The sequence below is a fragment of the Mustela erminea genome, chromosome 4 (genome assembly GCF_009829155.1).
Source record: "Mustela erminea isolate mMusErm1 chromosome 4, mMusErm1.Pri, whole genome shotgun sequence".
NCBI lineage: Eukaryota > Metazoa > Chordata > Mammalia > Carnivora > Mustelidae > Mustela > Mustela erminea.
In genome coordinates, this window is record NC_045617.1 from 57,215,596 (window position 1) to 57,237,461 (window position 21,866).

General features: G+C 43.0%; 1 protein-coding gene and 1 long non-coding RNA gene across 4 annotated transcripts in view; one reads left to right on the forward strand and one right to left on the reverse strand.

Moving 5' to 3' along the window:
* The window catches only part of EPM2A (EPM2A glucan phosphatase, laforin), a 162,292-nt gene extending 143,902 nt beyond the window's left edge, over positions 1-18,390 (forward strand). For 2 of the 3 annotated variants that reach the window (XM_032339317.1, XM_032339316.1), the window contains exons 3-4: positions 7,645-7,886; positions 15,992-18,390. In XM_032339317.1, the coding sequence (XP_032195208.1) occupies positions 7,645-7,886; positions 15,992-16,269 (520 nt within the window). In that variant the 3' untranslated portion in view covers positions 16,270-18,390. The remainder of the gene's footprint in view (positions 1-7,644; positions 7,887-15,991) is intronic. The other variant, XM_032339318.1, reaches the window with a different exon arrangement.
* Positions 8,990-15,996, reverse strand: LOC116588380. The gene is made up of 3 exons (XR_004284921.1): positions 15,911-15,996; positions 14,902-15,044; positions 8,990-10,074 (listed from the first exon to the last, which is right to left on the reverse strand). It is a non-coding gene; the product is annotated as an uncharacterized LOC116588380 (long non-coding RNA).
* Positions 18,391-21,866: the final 3,476 nt, after the last annotated feature.

The window sequence follows — 21,866 nt, forward strand, 5'->3', positions numbered from 1 at the left end:
CGACATTTTTTTTTTCCTTATGGACAGAATATAATGCTAATTTTCACCTTCAGGAAAAGGTTATTCTGCCATTTTTCAAGGCCATTAGTGATGGAACTGAGATGTGGAGTCCATACTACTCGCTTATTTGCTGATATCTTCTGTTTCCCCCATGCTCCTCCCTTCTGTCAATACCCGACGGTATTTTTTGCAAAGTGCTTGGATGCTCATGATGTACGCATTATTGCCAGGAAGGCCTCCTTTGACTGACAGCAGAGATGGAACAAATGGGCTCTGATTCGTATGCTTCACTTGCTGTTGTAACAGGGGCCCTGGCCTGACAGGTGAAGTGAACAGTGTAGTATAGTGATGAAATTACCTGGGACCACAAATCCAGATTCACCCAAATGAGTGAAATTGATTTTGATTTGCCGTCCAACAAAGTAAGGTTCCAGAATGTCAGCCATCCATCCACCCTCTGTAACCCCGACCCCTGGACTTAAGCTAAGCTGTGATCTTATTAGGATGGATTTCATTTAAACACCTTTTTGTTGAATCATGATAGCAATAGTCAATACTCAAATGAATAAAACTTTTATCTGCAAAAGTACGTTCTTTTCTTTTTTTCTTTGCCAAAGTACATTCTTAATGAATATTGCTATATTAAATATTTGTCATGACTCAGAAATAGATGTAGTTTTGACTCTTTAGAAGATGCTACTCATTAAACACGTAGACACACAGCCTCATAGCTGCTCTCTTCTAACAGTTTCCCATTCCCCACGCTCTGTGTGGGAATCATGTTTAGTTTTGAAAGTATTTTTGGAGAATGGGAAGGACTAAACTCTTCTGTGGATGGGTAGGGCTGAGCAATCCATGCCCTTTCATTGCCATATTTTTTTTGCTGCTATTAAAAGGTATTGAGGTCTCTATACTAACTTTCTACATGTTTATTGGGATTGGCTGGGCTAGTGGTTTTGGAATCTGGCTGCATAGGGAATATATATATTCCCTATGCAGCCAGATCTATATATAGATATATAGATTATATATATAGATATCTATATATATCTATTATATCTCTATATATCTATTATTCTATCTATATATCTATAGATAGAATATACATATCTATATATCTATATATATAAACCTGGTTAATTTCCTGGAAAAAAAAATCCACAGAATCATAGATCTTACTGCACAGCCACATAATAACTACCTCTGGACTAGATGTTGCCAATATATGCTTTTATAAAAACTGATGTGGCTTGAATGCAGTCAGGTTTGGGAACATTTGTGTGTCCATACCCATTAGGTGCAATGGTTTCCTCTGATCTTTCCAGATAATCTATAGTTGAGCTGCCGGAAATCTGATGTAACTCATGATCAAGACTGAGCTATTCATAAAGTAATTCTCTGCAAGTTTTATAGTGTAATTTATAATATAACTTTGAACTATATATTTTTTATTTCATTATTTTATCTTTGAAGTTTTGTATGTCTTGCCTCGAAACTACCTTTACAGTGGATTTTTATTCCCCAAATCCCATATTTCAACAAGCTTCTTTTCACCTTAAGAAAACAAAATCTGGATTTTTAAAATGGCTTAAAGTGTCATTGATGCTGAAAGAAGATTAAAAGTAAGATGAGATGAGTAAAAATTGATTTTTAATGGTGTCAAATCATTCTCTTCTGAATGGATAAGTAACAGTGTAATTACTGTTTAGAAAGTACACCATGCATCTTATTACCTCCAGCATATCATGTAACTGGAAATATATCACCTGTTATTAGAGACAGCAAGCTGAGATAGGATACATAGGAAGGCCACTTAGGCTGTCTGAGGAAGCAGGATCCATTGATTTGTGTGTTTCCAACAAACTCCGTCCTCTGGCTCCATCTCTAATATAACAGTTCAGTACCATTTACTTTCTAACTTTAATTCTCCATTCTTCAACACAGCACTTGTTTTCAGAATTTATCTTTAGTGATCTATCTCCTAGGTTCAGCACTTACTGCTTAAAAAAAAATCAGGAATTTAAGAATTTATACTCATTTCTTCAATATGGACTCTGACTTGTGGCACTTCTAGAGGAAGAATTGTTATCAAAAAGTTAGAAATTCCTGATTGAAAAGCTAGGGTTGACGTGTGTATGGGAATGTATGTAAGTGCCTCTTTCAAGGGCTTATTTCCATTAGAAACTTGATGTGGGAAAGGTACTAACTTTGGGCCCATTTACCTTTGAGCTGGTCTGAATTTCCTGAGGTCCCCAGTTAGTTGAAGACCAGGTCTGAATGAGATGGCAGAGTAACACCTTCCCTTTTGTTGTTTTCGTTCCCAGTAACAGAGTATGATTCTATATACTGACGCTCGTTTGGCATTCTGATTTCTTATTTTGTCTGATTTGCTTTGTAGATCTCTGTGAGCTATTATTTTGTCTTTATTTAAATCTTGGGGCCAGACACTATTGGCATTTATTCTCTAGGTAGGTACTAAGGGCTATGGACTCAGAGAGCACCGTATTCAGGAGAACTCTGGGTAACATTTGGAATTTAGCATACCTGTCATGAATTTCATTCATTTTAATATTTTACCAGTCCACTTCAAAATTTTACCAGTAAAAATGCATAGTTGTTCAAAAGGTTATATTTCTTGGTTAAACCTCTGGGGTTTCTATTGCCCTCTTTTCCAACTTTGGATGCTTTAGTGTGCTCCGTTAGACCCCACAGCATAGTCTGACAACCCACCACTGCTGTCCACTGGACATCCAGCAGGGAACTGGAGGAGAAATCTTTAAGCGACAGTTGAAGGGGGTGTGGAGCGTTTAGATAGAGCTGGTCCCTGCTCTCACTCAGCAGCCAGAGGGAGGGGCCGATGACCCAGGGTGTGCATCCTTTCCATTCCTGTGAAGACTGAACACTCAGCTAACAATGTCCTGGTCAAGCGCATCCCTTGAGCACTCTCAATGTGTTCCTGCTAATGACTTTTCTGTCTGCCCACTGGCCTAATGGAGTGTTGGAGAATGCTTTAGGGTCAAGAATAAACTGAAAGGCCTTTGAATTGTATCCTCATCTTCACAATACCATTACGTCTTTTCTGTGTTTCTGAATATTCTCTTTATTTTAAAATTTGTTGCCTTTATTTTTTCCATAATCATCTTCAGTAGCCCATAAGAAATGCCTAATAAGCGATTAGACTTAAAGCCCAAGCAGCAATAAAAAATCGGTTTATCTTCTGGAGGGTAAGTAGGATTCAAGTTGTAGGTGAAGCTGGATCTTTTTTTTTTCTTTTTCAATTTTATAAAGTTTTTTATTTAAATTTTTTGTTTCTTTTCAGTGTAAGAGTATTCATTGTTTTTGCACCACACCCAGTGCTCCATGCAATCTGTGCCCTCTCTAATACCCATCTAATACCCATCTAGTACCCCAACCTCCCAGTCCCCCGCCCCTTCAAAACCCTGAGATTGTTTTTCAGAGTCCATAGTCTCTCATGGTTCACCTTCCCTTCCAATTTCCCTCAACTCCCTTCTCCCATATACACTATGTAATATTATGCCTCCATCATAAAGGACGAATACCCAACTTTTGTAGCAACATGGACGGAACTGGAGGAGATTATGCTGAGTGAAATAAGTCAAGCAGAGAGAGTCAACTGTCATATGGTTTCACTTATTTGTGGAGCATAACAAACAGCATGGAGGACATGGGGAGATGGAGAGGAGAAGCTGGATCTTGAGAGGTATTTTCATTGTGGATGGGGAATACCCACGTTTGAGGATTAGTCCCTTGGCCTCTTACGTTAGCATGAACAATGACAGCAACAGCCAAAAGGAAAAAAAAAAAAAAAGAACCAAAACACAAAGCAAGCTCGATTTCATTTCATTTAAGAAAATAGGATGAGGGGCGCCTGGGTGGCTCAGTGGGTTAAAGCCTCTGCCTTCAGCTCAGGTCATGATCCCAGGGTCCTGGAATCGAGCGCTGCATCGGGCTCTCTGCTCAGTAGGGAGCCTGCTTCCTCCTCTCTCTCTGCCTGCCTCTCTGCCTACTTGTAATTTTTGTCTGTCAAATAAATAAATAAAATCTTAAAAAAAATAGGATAAGTATTCTAAACTCTGTGGTGTTCTAATGAAGGATACATAGAACAATGGAAAACTATCTGGATAGTCAGTATAATACAAAATTACTAAAGTAAGTAAATTATAACAAATAGACATAAACTCCTCTTACATTCATTGAGCATCCACTAGAATCAGTCCTATTCAAAATACCTTATTTAATTGTATTCTCTTTCTGTGAATTAATTATTTTTAGACCCATTTTAGCGAGAAGCTCACCACAGGCTTAGAGATGATAACTAACTTGGCCTAATAATAGATGGTTCTTACCAAGTGCTTTAAAATTATCGTGTTATGATTGGCATTTTTTCTTGCTTGTGTTTAGTGCCCTTTCCATTACACACCACTTAAAATGTTGTAGTGGTGTTCAACTATGTTATATTAGACTTTTGCTTCACCCTCTAGGTCTGTCTCTTTCTATACGTACATAAATATCTTAAAATATGACATAGGATACCATATTTTCATATGAATGACATCACCTATGAGCCATACACTGAGTCAGATATGTTGGTCTCATTCCTGCCTCGTATTCCCTTTCTTCCTACAGGCAATGAGGAGTTTTATTCCACTTTTATTGTCCTAAACACAGCATTATTGACATTTTGGCCTCGATAATTCTTTGTTGTGGGAGCTGTCCTGTGCATTGTAGGATGGTTAGCAACATCCCTGGCCTCCGTCTACCAGGGGCCATCAGCACCACCCAGCGTCACCATCTAAAATGCCTCCATAATCATTGCCAGTTATCCCTTGGGAAACAAAATTGTCCCCAGCTCAGAAGGATTCCTTTAAGCTCAATATGAAAATAACTGAATAAAAGTGTAGGCCCTCTGTTCAACTTCCTTTCTGGCATTAGGGACTTTAAGGAATTAATTATGTAGGCATTGTATTAAAACTGGTCAGATTACCCTGTGGGAACAAACGGTGGCTTAATACAATGAGTCATCAGCTCTCCAGGGCAGCTGGCCTCCAGAGGTAGCTCACCATTCTAAGCTACTTCAGTCTTCTAGCAGCTCAGCATCCACATGTGTTTCCGTTACCGTCGTGGCAGGGAGAGACAGAGCATAGAGCGTTGTGCGCGAGGTCTTAAATCTGTCCCTCTGGAAGGGACACACGTCTATTGATGTAAGTCAGTCAGAGAGCTCTTTCAGGCAGAGAAGTAGTTTAGTCCTTCATGCTGGGAATACTGGTGAGGATCAAGTGATGTTTACCATCATCATCATTTCTGAATGCTTTATATTGAGCCTAGTAAAGTTGTAGATGACATGACTGAAATAAAGTTGAAACAGAGTATTACTTCTGGAGGAACCCATTAGTTCTGGAGAGGATGTACACATGTGAAATAGTGAGCAAGACAATATATACCACACCTAACAAGTTGTAATAATGTGCATTACATTTATATGTTATTTGGAAAATATTTACATTTTTGTGATGTTTATGTGGTATGTCTCTTGGGTTCCGGAACCCAATTTCAACATGTGTAGAGTGAGGGTATTTTCCCATTCATCCAACTAATTTTCTGGACACTAACAGTTCGGATTAATTCTTACACTATCCACCTGGAGATAACATTAGCTTTTGCAAGGAAAGAATTCAGTCCTATAGGTCTATAGTCCTATAGGATGCTCCTCCACTCTTCACTTCAGATGCCATGTGCAAACAAAGTTGTTACTGTGCTTCTGATGGACTGGCTATAAATCAGAGGTACTATGACCCTTTTCTATTTTGGGTTTGATTAATTTGCTAGAGCAGTTCATAGAGCTCAGAAAACATTTTACTTGATTACTGGCTTATTTTAAGAAGGTATAATTTAAGAACAGCCAGATGGCATAGATGCACTGGGCAAGGAACGGTAGGGAATTGCATAGAGATTTTATACCCTCTCAGGGAGCCCCACTCTTCCTGTATCGCCAACCTGGAAGCTCTTGGAATCCTGACCTTTTGGGTTTTTGGAAGCTTCATTACCTGGGGATGATTGATTAAGTCATTGGCCATTGGTGATTGGATCAACCTCCAGCTCTCTTTCCTCCTAGAAGCCAAGAGGTGGGACTGAAAGTTCTGTCCTCTAGTCACAAAGTTGGTTCCCCTGGCAACCAGCCCATCAGATAGGTACCATCCAAATTACTCATGAATGTATAACAAAAAAGACACCTTTAAGCCTCTTATCACTCAGGAAACTGTGCTGGAAAGTGAGATGAAGACCAAATACATATTTCTTATTATAAATCATAATATCACAGTATGTCTGTCTATTGTTTTTTTTCTTAATGTCCAGTAAAATTTTATAAATCTTTCTGGTTAAATGTATTCCTAGATGTTCTATAATTTTGTTTTTATATTTGAGAGTCGCCTCCATTTCTCCATTTGTACCTGGGTATTGTGAACACAGAGAAAAGCTGTTTGATTTTTGTATATTTTCCCTCATCCATGTATCTTAATACTTTTTTTTTTTTTTAAGATTTTATTTATTTATTTGACAGAGAGAGATCACAGGTAGGTAGAGAGGCTGGCAGAGAGAGAGAGAGAGAGAGAGAGGGAAGCAGGCTCCCTCCTGAGCAGAGAGCCTGATGTGGGACTCGATCCCAGGACCCTGAGATCATGACCTGAGCCGAAGGCAGCGGCTTAACCCACTGAGCCACCTAGGCGCCCCGTATCTTAATACTTTTAATACTTTGCGTAGCTTTTGTAATTGAATCTTTTAGGGAGTGGTTCTCAGGTTCTCAGGATGCACTGAATTAGCAGCATCAGTATTGCCTAAGAACTTGTTAGAATTCTAAATTCCTGGATTCTCCACCCAGATCTACTGACTCAGAAATTTTGATGGTGGGGTCCAGCCTTTGGGATATTAGATATAGAAACATACTTGAAAAAATATCGACAACATTTTCTTTCTTTTTTTATTTTTCAGACAGTTCTATTTCTTCTTAACTTGGAGCATTAGATGAAATATATAGGACAGTGTTGGGCACTAAGGTATATAAGCTTAACTTTGATTTTGTTTAAAAGGAGATGGTTAGCTTCTGGTGTTGAAAAGTTCTCCTACTTTTGAAATTTGAAATGCAGAGTTTGAAATTTTTATGTAGAGTTTCAAACAGGAATAATGGCCTATTTTTGCAAATGTTTTCCAGAATTTACTGATCTAATCACTGGAGTTTTGCCTTTAACTTGTTAGTGTTTGAAATATGTTGATGAGTTTCCTAATGTTGAACCACATATACATTCAAGGAATAAATACATCTTAGTGGGCTTATTTTAATATGTTATAAGATTTAGCTTGCTAATGCTTATTTCCTAGCATTTTGGTTAATAGGATTATTTATTTCCCTAAAAAATGACAGGCCCCAGTATTTTTTCTTTCAATAATATTGTTATTATATCAATAATATTGTTACACCATCTAATATTATTACTGCAGCTTTTCCTGTGCCAGATTTAAAGGTTAATTGCATTTTATTACTAAATTTTATTACATTTTCTACAGCTTCTCATATTTCAAGCCATGACAGTAACAATAATAATAGTTGCTTCTATATATTCTCATTAGAATTCTACCAAATATCTGGCTGGGTAGCTGCCCTCGTCAAGTGGAACATATAACCATCAAACTGAAGCATGAATTGGGGATTACAGCTGTGATGAATTTCCAGACTGAATGGGATATTATACAGAATTCCTCAGGCTGTAACCGCTACCCAGAACCCATGACACCAGACACCATGATTAAGCTCTATAGGGAAGAAGGCTTGGTCTACATCTGGATGCCGACGCCAGATATGAGCACTGAAGGTAAGCATCGGAAGAATCTTTCTGGCTTCTTGCTGAATGTGTTTCAGAGACACCCTTGCTGTCTGTCCATCTGTCTACCTATCTACTTACCTACATACCTTTCTGTGTATAATTGAATGACTTAATCATGAATGGTGGAAATGGAATCAATATAAGGTTTTAATTTAACATATTTAATGTATTTTGGCACCTTGGCTAAGATTCTGTTTAACATGGCTCCTTTGACTTATTTATTGAACATGTATTTATGTTCTTATGTTCTTATGACTTATTTATTGAACATGTATTTATGTATTTATGTGTATCTAAGGTATGTGTGTCATTATGCTGGTAGCTAGAAATACAGTGCTGAGGCAAAGCAGGTATAGCTCTTGTCCCCATGGAGCTTCTAGTCATAAAGAGAAGACATGCATCGTCAAATGACCATAAATAGAGATTTACAAATATGATGACATTTTTGACAGGAAGATACTGCTATGAGCATGCACAGGCAAGTCAGATGTAGAAAGAGAGTCAGGGAAGGTTTGCTTGGGTATGTTTGAGCTAAGTCTGAAGGCTAGTGGGGGTGAGGTAGGAGAGAGGATCTCTTCTCCCAGAGAGGAAGATCCCAGAGGATCCCCAGAGGGCCGCCAGCTTGGGACATCTCTGTGGCAGGAGAATGTAGAGTGTCACGGGAGGTAAAAGTTGGCACTGTGGACAAGGGATGGGAAATGGGCCCAGAGTGGATCTGGGGACCCCCGTTAGGGGGTCACTATAGTGGTTGAAGTGGGAGATCATGAGAGATGACCCAGATGGGGGCTGGGTGGCGATAGCAAGGCTGTAGTTCCAGCACAAGCACTGGTGGGGTGAGCATGTCTTTGTGAAGATGGGTTATGACATGGGTGCTGCTGGGGAAACAGGAGATGAGTAAGGCGGTGTTTTGATCTCATAGCAAAAGGTGGTAGGAGAAGTTCAAAAGTAATTACAATACAGAGAAGAATGTGATGTGAGGAAGGAGTCAGGTGCTCCTGGTGGCTTATGTTGTGTCGGGGGGCAGCACAGGGAGGCTGTATCTGTGTCATGGCATTTGAAGTGGCCTGGTTTTGACAGGTCAATGGGGAGGGAGGAAGAGTATGCCAGACGGAGGAAACAGCATCGGCGTAGCCCCAAGGCATGGGGTTTTACAGGAATGCTCTGTGTTTCAGCTTGGTGGTGGAGTAGGGTGCTTGAGGAGGTTGGGCCGGGACGGAGGAGGTAGCTGACGCTGAGAACCGTTACACTGCCAGTATCAACAAGATGTCAGCAGGGGGCAGCAGAGAGCTGTGGGAGCGGCACAGGACGCGGGAGTTTGGTGAATTGCAGTTCTGCGGGAAAGGAGAACTGAAAGGCAGTTGTGCCTAGTCAGAAACGACTCCACCATCTCCAGCCCCCAAAGTACATAATGTATCAGACACTCTCTTAAGCGATTTCATGCCTTGCCTCATTTAATTCCGACAAGACTCCAGGCAGATGCAGTTATCTCCATTTTGCAGAGGAAAAGACAGGTACAAAAATATGCAATAATGTGGCCATAGGAAAAGGGACAGACGTACCCTGGATTTCAAGACAGGCAGCTAGACTCACACCACTGCTGCAGACACCATGCGGTGACTCCTGTCCCTGCATGCCCGCTGAGGCTCTGCATGCACATTCCACAGACCAGCGCCCTTGCAGTCCCTGGTAGTCGTGATCACCTGGACTTAGACAAGTTGTGAGTGGGCAGGGAGGTGGCTTGTCTCCCCGGAGTCAACAGTCCAGGATGTGGGTGGGGACAGAAGAAAGTTCTCAAGGATCCTAGGGAGCTGGACGTAGGCCACCTTGACTATGAATCTCAAACGATTCCCAGGCTGGACTGAACCATCACTAGGGAAGAGGTATAACTTTTACTTTTATTTTAATTTTTTTTTCCTGAGGGAAGAAATACTCCTCTTGGTAACAGTGGTCCATGTAGCTGTAAGAGCTTTGCTTGTTTTCAAGGAAAAAAAAATAACTTCACTTGCACGGAAGATCAGTGGTTGAATCTAGGCCCACTGTAGTTGTGTTACGGTCTTTTTGGGGTCCCAGTGCAGCATGACCGTGGAGCACCTTCCACACTGAGGCACTTTGGCAGCACTCGTGGCAGTGGAAGGAGAGTTCCCGAGTAGCTGTGTGATGTCCAGCCGACTAGATCCTGCACTTGGAAAATGGGGTAATCATTTCTGCCTTACGGGATCAAAACAATAGAGTAAGATGATTGATATGAAAGCGCTTTGTTTCTCTGGTTTCAAAACAGAAGATTGTTAGGTTCACCTGCCTATAGCTTCCAGAGAGCGTTCTGATTCTTGCTTCCTTACTTCAGGTTTCATAGCATTGTTGCCCACTGGAGGATAAGGTGAGACAAAGCTTAGTGTAGCTCACCTGCATCCTGTCCCATCCCTGTACTGATTATCTGGGGGCCCTGGTGACCAATAAGTATTTGCCTGCTAGTTTGGGGTATGCAAAAACCTGAGGGAAAACCCCATCCCCAAAGGTACACCGTAGTTTGTTAAAACCCAGGGTCACCAGGTCCCATGCCAGTCACATCATCAGAGCACCTCCCACACGGAGGCCTTCTGGCAACAACCAGGACAGCAGAAGGAGCGTTTCCAGCTGCAAAAGGCCAAATAAGACTAAATGAAGGCTTTCTTTGGTTTAGCATGACCTGGGGGTAGTCAAAGGGTTAACGACCATTTCCGAGGCTCCAGGGAAGTTCTGACCACCGGATTAATCTGGGTGGCTGACAGTATTAGCACAATGAACATATAGATTAATCAGCTATTTTTGGAATGCAGAGAAAAATCCATCTGGAAGTGTTTTGAGCTGTAACATAATGCTGTCAGATAAAGTCTGAGAAAGAAGACAGTGTGTTAGGTCTGACTGTCACCACCAGTTGTCACAGACCCGTTACAATCAATTGTACTATCGATCCTTACTCTGGTACATTTTGTCACATGCCAAGGAGTTAGGTTTTTTCCTTTCCTTTTTTTTTTTTTTTAAATTTTGGTTTGTAACTTTCACCTGAGACAAATCAGGCACTCACCTGAAAAAAACCAAATGTGTTCATTAAAATTCCGTTTTCCTTCGCAGGAAGCACTCAGACTGTGTTTCAGCCTCTGTCAGGGCAATGCTGGTGATAACATAGGGTCTGCCCTTGCCTCCCAAGTCAGGGCATGTGCTTCCCAGAGTCCTCGGCTACCCCTCTGCTGTCACCCTCTGTTCTCTGACTCAACACCGTGTGCAGCTCTGCCGTGATGCCGACACTGACCTTGGAGCCACGGCGTGTGGGCTTGAGATTCGGCGTGTGGGCTTGAGCCTGGATGCCACCACCTAGCTGTGTGATAGCGAGAGGGCTATTTCCTGCACTTGGAAAATGGGGTAATCATTTCTGCCTTGTGGGATTATAACAATAGAATAAGATGATTGATATGTAAGGGCTTTTGAAAATCACCAAGTTGGGACTATATTTTTAGTCCCAACTTCTTAAGTTTCTACTGAAGGTTGTACTAGATAATATGGATTTTATCTATATTACATTGCAAAGGTGGAAAAGAAGATATGCTCAAATAAAATAATAATACATTCAGTCATAAATCTGCCTGGAGTGAAAAAAGAAGGGTGTGCGTGCATGCGTGCGTGCGTGTGTGTGTGTGTGTGTATGACACATACACACACATACACACGCACACGTGTTAATCTTGGAAAGGCTGAAAGTCACTCCATAAATAATGCCTTTCCAGGTCAACCTTAGGTAAAGGGCATCTTCAGGGCCTTTTCCAGTCCTCTCCGTGATTTCAGGCCCTAATGCCGCAGGCTGTCCCCAGCATGTCTGTGTCCCTCTTCTCCCAACCTTTTTTTTTTTAAATATTTGATTTATTTATTTGACAGAGAGAGATCACAGGTAGGCAGAGAGGCAGGCAGAGAGAGAGGAGGAAGCAGGCTCCCTGCAGAGCAGAGAGCCCAATGTGGGGCTCGATCCCAGGACCCTGGTCCTGGGATCAGGGCCTGAGCGGAAGGCAGAGGCTTTAACCCACTGAGCCACCCAGGCGCCCCTTCTCCCAACCTTTGTTTGCTCAGTACCTGCTTTCAGGAAGCTTTTAACCATTCCAGCGCTGGATTAGCCTGGAGAAGGTGTGGGCCACAAGTTAGATTAGAGGAGTCCAGGAGTATCTCAGATCTAATGAGTATTATTGGATTTTATTTCATTTTATTTTTTATTCATGCATTTAATGAATGCTTATTGAGTATCTACTGAGAGCCAAGGCCTGTTTTATATTCCAAAATAAGTATCACAAACAGTGAAATGTTTTGTTATACCGGGACAGGGTTTAAAATTTTCAACTTAGCTGTCAACAGTTAGAATTTGGAATATTTTATAAAAAAATTCTGGATTTCTCTCTTGCCTTCAGGTATTATTTTTACGAATGGAAACCTTTTATCTAATTAAGGTCTGGATGGAGCCTAAATACATAAAATATAAAAAATTAGGGGCTAGGTGCACCTGGGTGGCTCAGTGGGTTGGGACCTCTGCCTTCAGCTCAGGTCATGATCTTGGGGTCCTGGGATCGAGTCCCACATCGGGCTCTCTGCTCGGCAGGGAGCCTGCTTCCCCCTCTCTCTTTCTGCCTGCCTCTCTGCCTACTTGTGATCTGTCAAATAAATAAAAAAAATCTTAAAAAAAAAAAAACTGGGGGCTCTTGTTGATGTTGTGTAAGCTCTGATTCTGGACACCCTCTGTTTATTCCTTGGTGTGTTTTGTGTTAGCTCAGGCTCCCTAGAATGGGTTTTCTAGCAGAGGCACATGGCCTTTTGGGCACAGGGAGCTGCTCTAGGGTAGGGGAGAGGAACTAACACCCAGGAAGTTGTTGCTCTTATCTGGGCTAACAGAACCGTGTGACAGGGTAGGTAGGGGATAGAGACTGAGTAAGAACTCAGACTGAGAGCATGGCGGCCCGCAAGTGCCCCTGGACAGGCAGATCAGGGAAGGGCACTGGTGCAGTGGTTAAGACCAGAGGCTTTGGAGTTGCACCTGCTGGGTTTCAGTGGCCACTGGGGAATAAGCTTGGGGAGGTCTCCTTGCCTCAGTTCCCTCAGATATAAACTGAGGATAAAAATAGTACCAACCTCATAGCTGTTAAAAGGTGATTGCCAATGAACTATTGCCTGCTCGGTGCTCAGAACAGCACTTGGTGGGTAGAAAAGGGCTTAGTAAATGTGAGCTGTCATCAGTCAACACAGAGTGATTTATAGTCCCTAGAAATCAAAATAAGCAAGAGCTCCAGTGGAGGCCAGGCTAGGACAGGTGGCCGTCCTGGCCACGTCCTCGTCTGGCGTCCTTTATATGTTATTTAAATATTTGCTTGACAGTTCTTAAGTGTAGCAGCTAAGTTATTCTAGGAGAAGACCACTGCGGGGTAAAACCTGTGTTTAAACCTTCTGGAGCTTCCCAGTGGCAGCTGTCACTTACCTTCTAGGATTGCATGACCAAGGTCATAGAATTCCAAGCTCACACATATCCCTTTTCAACTTCTAAACTGTGTGCATGCCTCTTGAAGAATCTTTTACAGATAAAAAGGAAAGGGAGAGATAGTGATCATTTGGGCCATTTGATGCAGATCCTTCCTCAGTGACTCTCTGGCCAGAGAGCAGGTGGGGGAAGGGATCCTGACAGGTTCACATGAACCCCGGTTTGGGTAGGTCCCGTGACACTGAGGCTGCAGAAACTGAGCCTGGGGGCTGGGACTCTGCTTCTAGAAGCTCCTACCTCAGACCACTGAGGTCTGTCTGTATACTGGGCATTTAATGAAAACCCATGTTAAAAATACTCCTTGGGGATAAAAAGTACAGCACAGGGAATAGAGTCAATAACCTCGTAATAATGTCGTATGGTGACAGTTGGTGACTATACTTACTGTGCTGAGCATAGTGTATGGGATAGAATTGTTGGGTCACTGTGTTATACACCTGACACTGACATTGTATGTCCACTATATTTCAATGAAAAACATTTTTTTTCTGCTCATCTCCTGGCAATGTACATGGTAGCTGGAGAGGTATCTGTAACAGGAAACTTGGTCAGTGAGGCCAGCCATGGCAGGAAGAACCCAACTTCCCAGTTAGATCAGCTGTCATTCCTTTCCCAGCTGGTATTAGTGGGGCTACACCTCTCACACCTCTTCAGCAGAACAAAAAGCTTTGTCTGTGGGCAGACCTCACCCATATTGGCAGGGTCACTGAAACGTACTTTGGAAGTTTTGCCTCCTCTGATCTCCCAGCTCAAATGGTGCATCAACTACATGGTAGTCTCCCTGAGACAGACAGTGAGAGGTCACTCTGGTACATAGGACCTTCTACACTTTGTTCCATTTCTGGTGACGTTTTACTGCCACTGGGGCAGTGCCATGAGCAACTGGCTATGTGGCATGCCCATCTAGCTCTAACCTCAACATACCCCGAAACCTAGTAAGGAAGTGCCCATCAATGACAGTTTATGGCTGAGTTTGGGCTCTGAGGAATCAAGCAGCACAGAGGAGCTGGCGGGACTTCCCTTAGATGCCCTCAGAGATCAGGCAGGGAACATGGACACGGGGTGATAGACAGCAGGGAGAGATGGAGCCTGAGGGATTGCTAAGTGTCCGCTGACTGAAGGCATTCCAGTTACAAATGTCTCTACACTACTGTGTGGGACCTGTGGCTTGAGGTGCTTTGGTGAGACAGAGGGATAGAGAACCAGCAGCAAAATTAGAATATTATCTTGGCTTCAGTGTAGATTTTCTGCTCCTAACTCAGAACAGGGTGAGCCTGAAGCTAAGGTAGACCCACCTGGGATGGAGTGAAACTGAGAGGGCCTTCAAACCATGATGTGGTCTTATAACCTCTGTCCTTCTAAGGCACTGATGCCTGATTGCCATTTGTTGTATGGGTCCTTAAGAGGCACTGACATTTTGGAAGAGGACATCTGAAGAGGGGAGTCCGAACTTACTTGAGTGGTTCTCATGACCTCCTGGCTCCATTCCACCACGGAATTCTAGGCCTCAGGATCTGCAGTGAAACCATTGGAGGGGGGAGTTTTTCCCACCTCTCCCCTTATCCAGTGGGATGGCAGTGCGAAGAGCCACCGTGCGCCTGTGTGGTTGAGAGCACAGAGTAACTAGTGAACATCAAGGCACGGGCTCATAATCCAGGACTCTCTACAGTTCCCCTTTTTATCCCCTTTTGAAGTTGTCCACTTTGTCGTGTGACCGTCATTCACACCCCCACCAAACCCACTATCTTTGCTCTGAGAACCTGTGTGCAGAAGAAATTCCAGGCCTCTAGGAGCTTGATGGCTTTAGGGTGATCTCTGCCTCACGAGACAAGAGAATCTAGCAGGTATGAGCAGAGCATTGTGTATCCTCTCAGTGTATAAAAGGAGAAGACATATGATCACCTAATAATCAAAATAGTAGTCATGAAGTAATGGTAACTATAATCACAATTGCCCAGTAAAGGAGAAATGGAATCATTTGAACACTCTGTATCATGAGGGAATAAAAAAATGATCGGTTATTGCATGCGTGTCAGTTAATGTTGGCCATCCCATTGGCCAAATGAAAATTGGCATATGTTGAGTGAATAAGATTGGCTCCTTTAACCAACATGGATTAATTCTCTGTTTTGCATTGATCTGGAAGATCCATTTGGATTAAAGAAAGTCTGGGTGAGATTTCTCTAAATCTCTGCCCCATCTGTACAAGCCCTTCTGATGGATGCAAAAATCCATTCTTCTGACCATAGCCAATGGTTAACTTTTCTTTGAAAGGAAATTTGCACTGATGCAGGAGTCACTCAGAGCAAAAACCAGGGAAATTTCAGAGCTGACCCACTGCCTCTGGAGTGTTTTTTCTACTTTATAATTAGTAGGTTTTGACATTGTCTCACCCTTTCCCTCACAACAAAGGAATAGCGCAAGCTCGCATACCCCTGCCCTCCCTGCATGGCACTCATCTCACCAGGCACTGGAGGAGCTCTCATTAGGGGCGATATTGGGGTTTCATTATTCACGTGTCTGTGCTGTGCTTTCTCAATCCCAGGCCGAGTACAGATGCTGCCCCAGGCGGTCTGTCTCCTGCACGCGCTGCTCGAGAATGGACACACCGTGTACGTTCACTGCAACGCCGGGGTCGGCCGGTCCACGGCGGCCGTGTGCGGCTGGCTCCAGTACGTGATGGGCTGGAATCTGAGGAAGGTGCAGTACTTCCTCATGGCCCGAAGGCCGGCTGTGTACATTGACGAAGACGCACTGGCCCGGGCAGAAGAAGACTTTTTTAAAAAATTTGGGAAGGCTCGTTCTTCCATCTGTGGTGTGTAGGCGGCCTGTCTGATTCCCCACCCTCCCATTTTCCTTAGGAACCCAGTTTCCTTAGGTGATGTTAGTAGAATGACTAGAAACAAAGATTCCACCAGAACTGAGAAGATTGGTCACTTGGCTTGGCCTGCAGTCTGCCCCCTTTTGTCTGGGGTTGACATTCTGTCATGCTTTGATTGGGCTGTATTTTCTTTGAAATTCTTCACCGTGGAAGCTGTGACTAACTGACACAGGAGAAAAAGCCACAAACAATTGGACTGCACAGTGTTCTATCATTGGACAGAAAAGTAATGCATGCATCTGTTGTATTACGGCTTAATCACTACACCTTCTCATGGCACTGTAATGTGACCCGCAGAACAAAAGATGGGGGATCCATTGATGGGACTCCTTGCACCTTGGTGCGTGCACAGGTGCACAGCTTTTCTGCTCAACTAAACTGAAAGGATACAATGAGAGCTGGTCAGTTGCCAAAGAAGGGACTGTGGATAGAAGCATGGACTGAGACAGAGGAGGAGCTCTCCCGACTGAAAGTTGATGGCTTTCTAGGCTTGGTGTTGATATCCTGCTTCCCAGTTGTTCCAGTCAGTTCCAGGCACTACCTTCTCTACCCACAACCCTGTGTGACAACCATAGGACAGCTATTGTCTCTCTCTTTGGTGTAATTGAGGCTCAACAAGCGTAGACAGCTTGCCTCAGGTCTCTTGGCTGGTCTGGGACCAGCTGGTGTTTAAAGCCCATGTTTATGTGTCTCAGTGCTTTCAACACAACTTGTTGGTTTTCCAGCACAAGGTAGTGGATTCTGTGTCTTTCTCTTAGAATAAGGCCAGTTTTTCTACAGCAGTTTCTACAATGAGAAATGGAACAGTGTTCTGATTAGTTGCCAAGGAATTTAGGAAAGTAGTTCTATTTTGTGCCACCCGACTTAAAACATGGTGGGCTGTGCCAGCACCCGAGAGGCCTGAGCCATAGCTCACAAGAGGAGCCGTCCTACCAGAAAAGCCCGAGTCTGTAAATGATTGTTGCACAGCTCAGGCGCCATCCTGTTTCATCCCTCAGTTTAAACCAGTACAGAGTTACTGTGCCCCCAGAATGTGAGGCTCACTACCCAGGGTTCTGTTAGAAATACAAAGATGAACAAGACCCTGCCTTCATAAAGTTCACAGCCCAGAAACAACCCGGTGTTCAACCAGCCCTCCCGCAGGATTGATCTATGATGATATGCCGGAGTGGGGGAAGGAGAAGTAGCTTCTGTCGGGTGCCTTGTGTGTGCCAGGTGCTCTTCAATTTTAATTGAACCTTCATGGTACCCTATGAGGGCAGTTCATTACCTCCAATATAGAGCCGAGAAGACGAAGGATCAGATAGTTCAGTCAGCTGCCTGGCATCCATGGTGAAGAAATGGGTGAAATGAGAAAGCTACGTTTGTTTAATTCAACACCCTTGTTCTATGACACTGCAATGCCTGCTTATTTTCCTGCTCCTTTTTTTTTTCTTCTCTAATTATTTATTGATAGATACGAGAGACTCTGAATTAGGAAGTATGGGGGATAAGAAGGACACAAGGTAAGTTCCACTGGAGTCCAGAGGGCGCAGGGACATCGTTACTGTGGGGCTCAGGGGCGACGGCTTTTGATCCGTCAGAGAATGCTAGACAGCTCACGTTTCTCCTGTAGGTTTCCAAGTTAAATTTATAAGGCAGGATTGAATATTATGAAATCTCGCCCCCTTGCTAAAAATAACTAGAGATAACTATTATATCTGAGTAACCCATTTATGATCATAATATGTTGTGTAAAACTTAACACTAAAAATGGAATATTTCTAACCACTGGTGTGTGTGTGTGTGTGTGTGTGTGTGTGTGTGTGTGTGTGTGAATTTTTTTAATGCCTAAGAAGCTCGGCTATGTAAGCTCCACTATAGAAAGACCTTTCCAGGTGGATTTTCCTTTTTCCTCTGATAGGAAAAATCAGTTTAGGGCTATTAAAGAATGTTTTGGAATAACCTCTCTTGTCCTCAATAAATGGATGTCCAATGTATTTCAAAATTACCTGGAATTTTGCTGAATAAAAGCATTAAAACGACCTCTGATTATAGGATTAAAACTTTTTTTTATTAACTTAGGCTGAAATTTAAAAAACAGTTTCCTTGAAGAAACAGTCAGCTGAGCTAAATTGTTTTTCCTTGCACTCTTATTTTCTCAATTGCTGATGAAAATTGGCAGTTACAGGGCAAAAGGAAGACAAAGGTGAGGGCCCCGCAAAGAAGTGAGGATGCAAACCTCAAAAATGTGTCACAGAAAATCAAAGCAGGAATGATGTCATTAGCTACTTGTCACTGGCATTAACAAAGCTTTCTGGTTACAGATTTCTTAAAGAAAATCATGAAATCTCACTCATGGTTAAGAAATGCCCAAATGGGTTTATTTCTTCAAACATGAATCATGGTCCCTGAAATATTTTGTATGCAACATTAGGAAATGTCTAGAAAAATAAACACATTCTTCTGACCAACTAACGGTGTGGGTGAAAGCCACTTGGCTTTGCCTAAGAGATAAAGATGAAAAAATGAGCTGGGGGCCTTGGTAATAAGAGAGTAATGAAAGGCAGGCTCTGAAGACAAGTTACATAGATGGGAGAACTCGCCATACAGGAAAAACACGGAGTCAGTTTGTCCAAAAGTTACAACTGAGGATCTTTGCATTTAACCTGGGTATTTCCTTTATTGTTCAGAGGAGCAAACTGAGCCCCAGGGACACCAAGCCACAATTCGTGTAGCAGGAGTTTTAATTGAGGCCCAGAGGGAAAGGAGCAGTGAGGAAGGGGATTTATTCAGATTTACTGAGGGGTCACAGCAGAATTCACGAGCGAGAACAGCCAATACTGAGCGTGGGGAAGAATTGGTACGAGGATTAATGAAAATTGGAGTAAGCAGAAGAAAAATGGCTACAATGAGAAAAAGCAAAGGGCAGTGAAATGTCCAAAGGGAGAAAAGGCAGGGGTTCCCTTTCACAAAGATAGTCTTGGGAGATGGAGAAGGCAGGTGTGACCATAGGAACAGAGGTGACTCAAGGTTATGTTCCCAAGAGAGAAGGGCACGCTCTGTAGCCACGGACTTCCCTTTGGGACTAGATTACAGCAGGAAAAAGCAGCAGCTGTAAATAAGGAAAAGCTTAAAAAAAGGCGGCTGGTGCCTGGGGGGTTTAGTTGGTTAAGCATCAAACTTTGGTTCAGGTCATGATCTCGGGGTCCTGGGATCGAGCTCCGTGTTGGGCTCTACACTCAGCAGGGAGTCTGCTTCTCCCCCTGCTCGTCATGCTCTCTCTCTAATAAATGCAATCTTAAAAAAAGAAGAAGAAGAAGAAGGAGGAGGAGGGGAAGAAGGGGGAGGAGGGGGAGGAGGGGGAGGAGAAAAAGGAGCAGCTGAGCAGAATGCGCTGACTCCAAAGCGACTTGTTACCTGTAAGGAAAAGAAGTTCCCACAGAAGATGGAATTGAGAATAAACAGGAAAGGGTAGATTAAGCTACCTCTCACTTTAATAATAATAATAATGGCAGTAATAGTAACGGGGAGAGGAGGGACAACTGTAACAAGAATTCTAGCAAAAAAATCATTCATTCTAATAACAGCAATCATAGTAACAGGAAGAGGAAGGACAATATTAGCAACTACTTCATTCATTCTAACAATAATAAAGGCAAAATACTACAGATAAGGCAGGACACTGGTAATAACTTCATTCGCTCCTTCTCTTGCTCCAAAAGACTTTCCTAATTTGATTAATGGAAGCATACATCCTCCGGCTTGGATTTGAACCTCAGAGTCATTCTTAACTCCTCTTTCATTCAGACATTGCATTCAGTCCACTGGGGAAACATTTTACTTCTCTTGTCAAAGAACATAAAGCCTAATTATGTTTTAATCCCTCCACTGACTGGACTCCAGAAACCGTGTTGTAACTTGGTTTCTCTGTTCTTTTCTTCTTCATATCTACTCTCACTTCGTGGCCAGTGTGAGCCTATAAAAATGCCTGGTCACATCATGTCATTCTTTGCTCAAAACCTCCACTGACTTGCCATGTCATTCAGGGTGCAAGCCTAAGCCCTCCCAGGACTTATCTACCTGCCCCCATTACACCTTTGACCTCCTCTCCCATCACCTCCCCCCTCATTCTGCGATAGCCACACTGGCCTTCCTGCCCTGTGAATATACAAGTTGGCTCCTACCACAGGCCACTTGCACTTGCTCTTCTGTCTGCCTGGTGTGCATCAGCTTGGTGTCTGCCCTCCTCCACAGTGCCTGTCTGGACCAGCCTATCAGCAACTGCCACCCCAACCCCAGCCCTCCCCTTCCTCCTTCTCTGATTCATTTCTCTTCATAGAGCTTAGTCCTGGCCAATATGTTACATAATTTCCTTATTTGTCTTATTGTCTGCATCTTTTCACTACAGTATAAACCTCGGAAAGGCCAAAATTTATATCTGTTTGGTTTGGTGAGGCACCTAGAGTGCCTGGTATATAGTCCAGTGAGTGCAGGACTAAACCAGCTAATAACTATGAGAGCACATGTGTTCCATGTAGTGTGCTCTTATGCTATCCATCAGTCAGCTTACATCATCTTCCCAACAATGCTATGATAAATATCATTATTACCCCTATTTTTCAGATAATGGAAGAAGCATAGGGAAGACACTAACTTGTTCTCAGGCAAGTAAGATAGTTTCACCCCTGGTTTGAGGAGTAAGCTCCTAATGACCTTCCTGTACAAACTCTGGTCATTGTGCAATGCATGTGCTGGTTTGCTAGGACAGCCTTAACATACTGGGTGACTCAAATAGCAAAAATTTACTGCTTCAGTCTAGGAGGCTACAGGTGTGAGGTCAAGGAATCAGCAGGGCTGGTTCCTTCTGAGGAATGTGAGGGAGGATCTGTTCCAGGCCCTCTCTGCTAGTTTCCTGGCAACCTTTGGCTTTCCTTGGTTGGTAGAAGCTTCACCCCTACCTCTGCCTTCATCCTCACAGGGTGTTGCCCCTGTGTGTATGTCTGTGGGCAAATTCCCCCTCTTTGTAAGGATACAAGTCACTTTGGATTAAGGGTCCACTCAACTCCAGTATGACATCTTAACTAGGTACATCCACAAAGACCTTCTTTCTGAATAAGGTCTCATTCTGAGGTACTGGAAGTTAGGCCTTCAGCATGTAAGATTAGAGGCAGGGGCATAATTCAAACTGCAAAACTACAGACAATATCCATCTGAGATCTGTGGAGGGTGAAAGACCCAAGAAGGTTGGAGGAGAGTGGAAATTTGGAGGAAGGGACCAGAATGGCTTGAGTTTCCTTTTCTCCCCCAACAGGGTTAGCCTGACGTCAGGCCACATTTACAGTGCTGCTAGGGTAGCAAAACAGCACTGACAGAAAACCTTCTCGTTTTTGGTCCAGGAACCCAGACTTGAGCAAAAAATAAGCCTTTCCTTGGTGACAGAGATTGGTTGTAGAAAAAACATGTGTTCTTTTCCAAGCCCCTGAGATACTGGATGAATTTCTGAGGGCTTCTGGATAAAGTTTTCTCACTCTGGAGGAAGAACTACAGAAAGAGATGC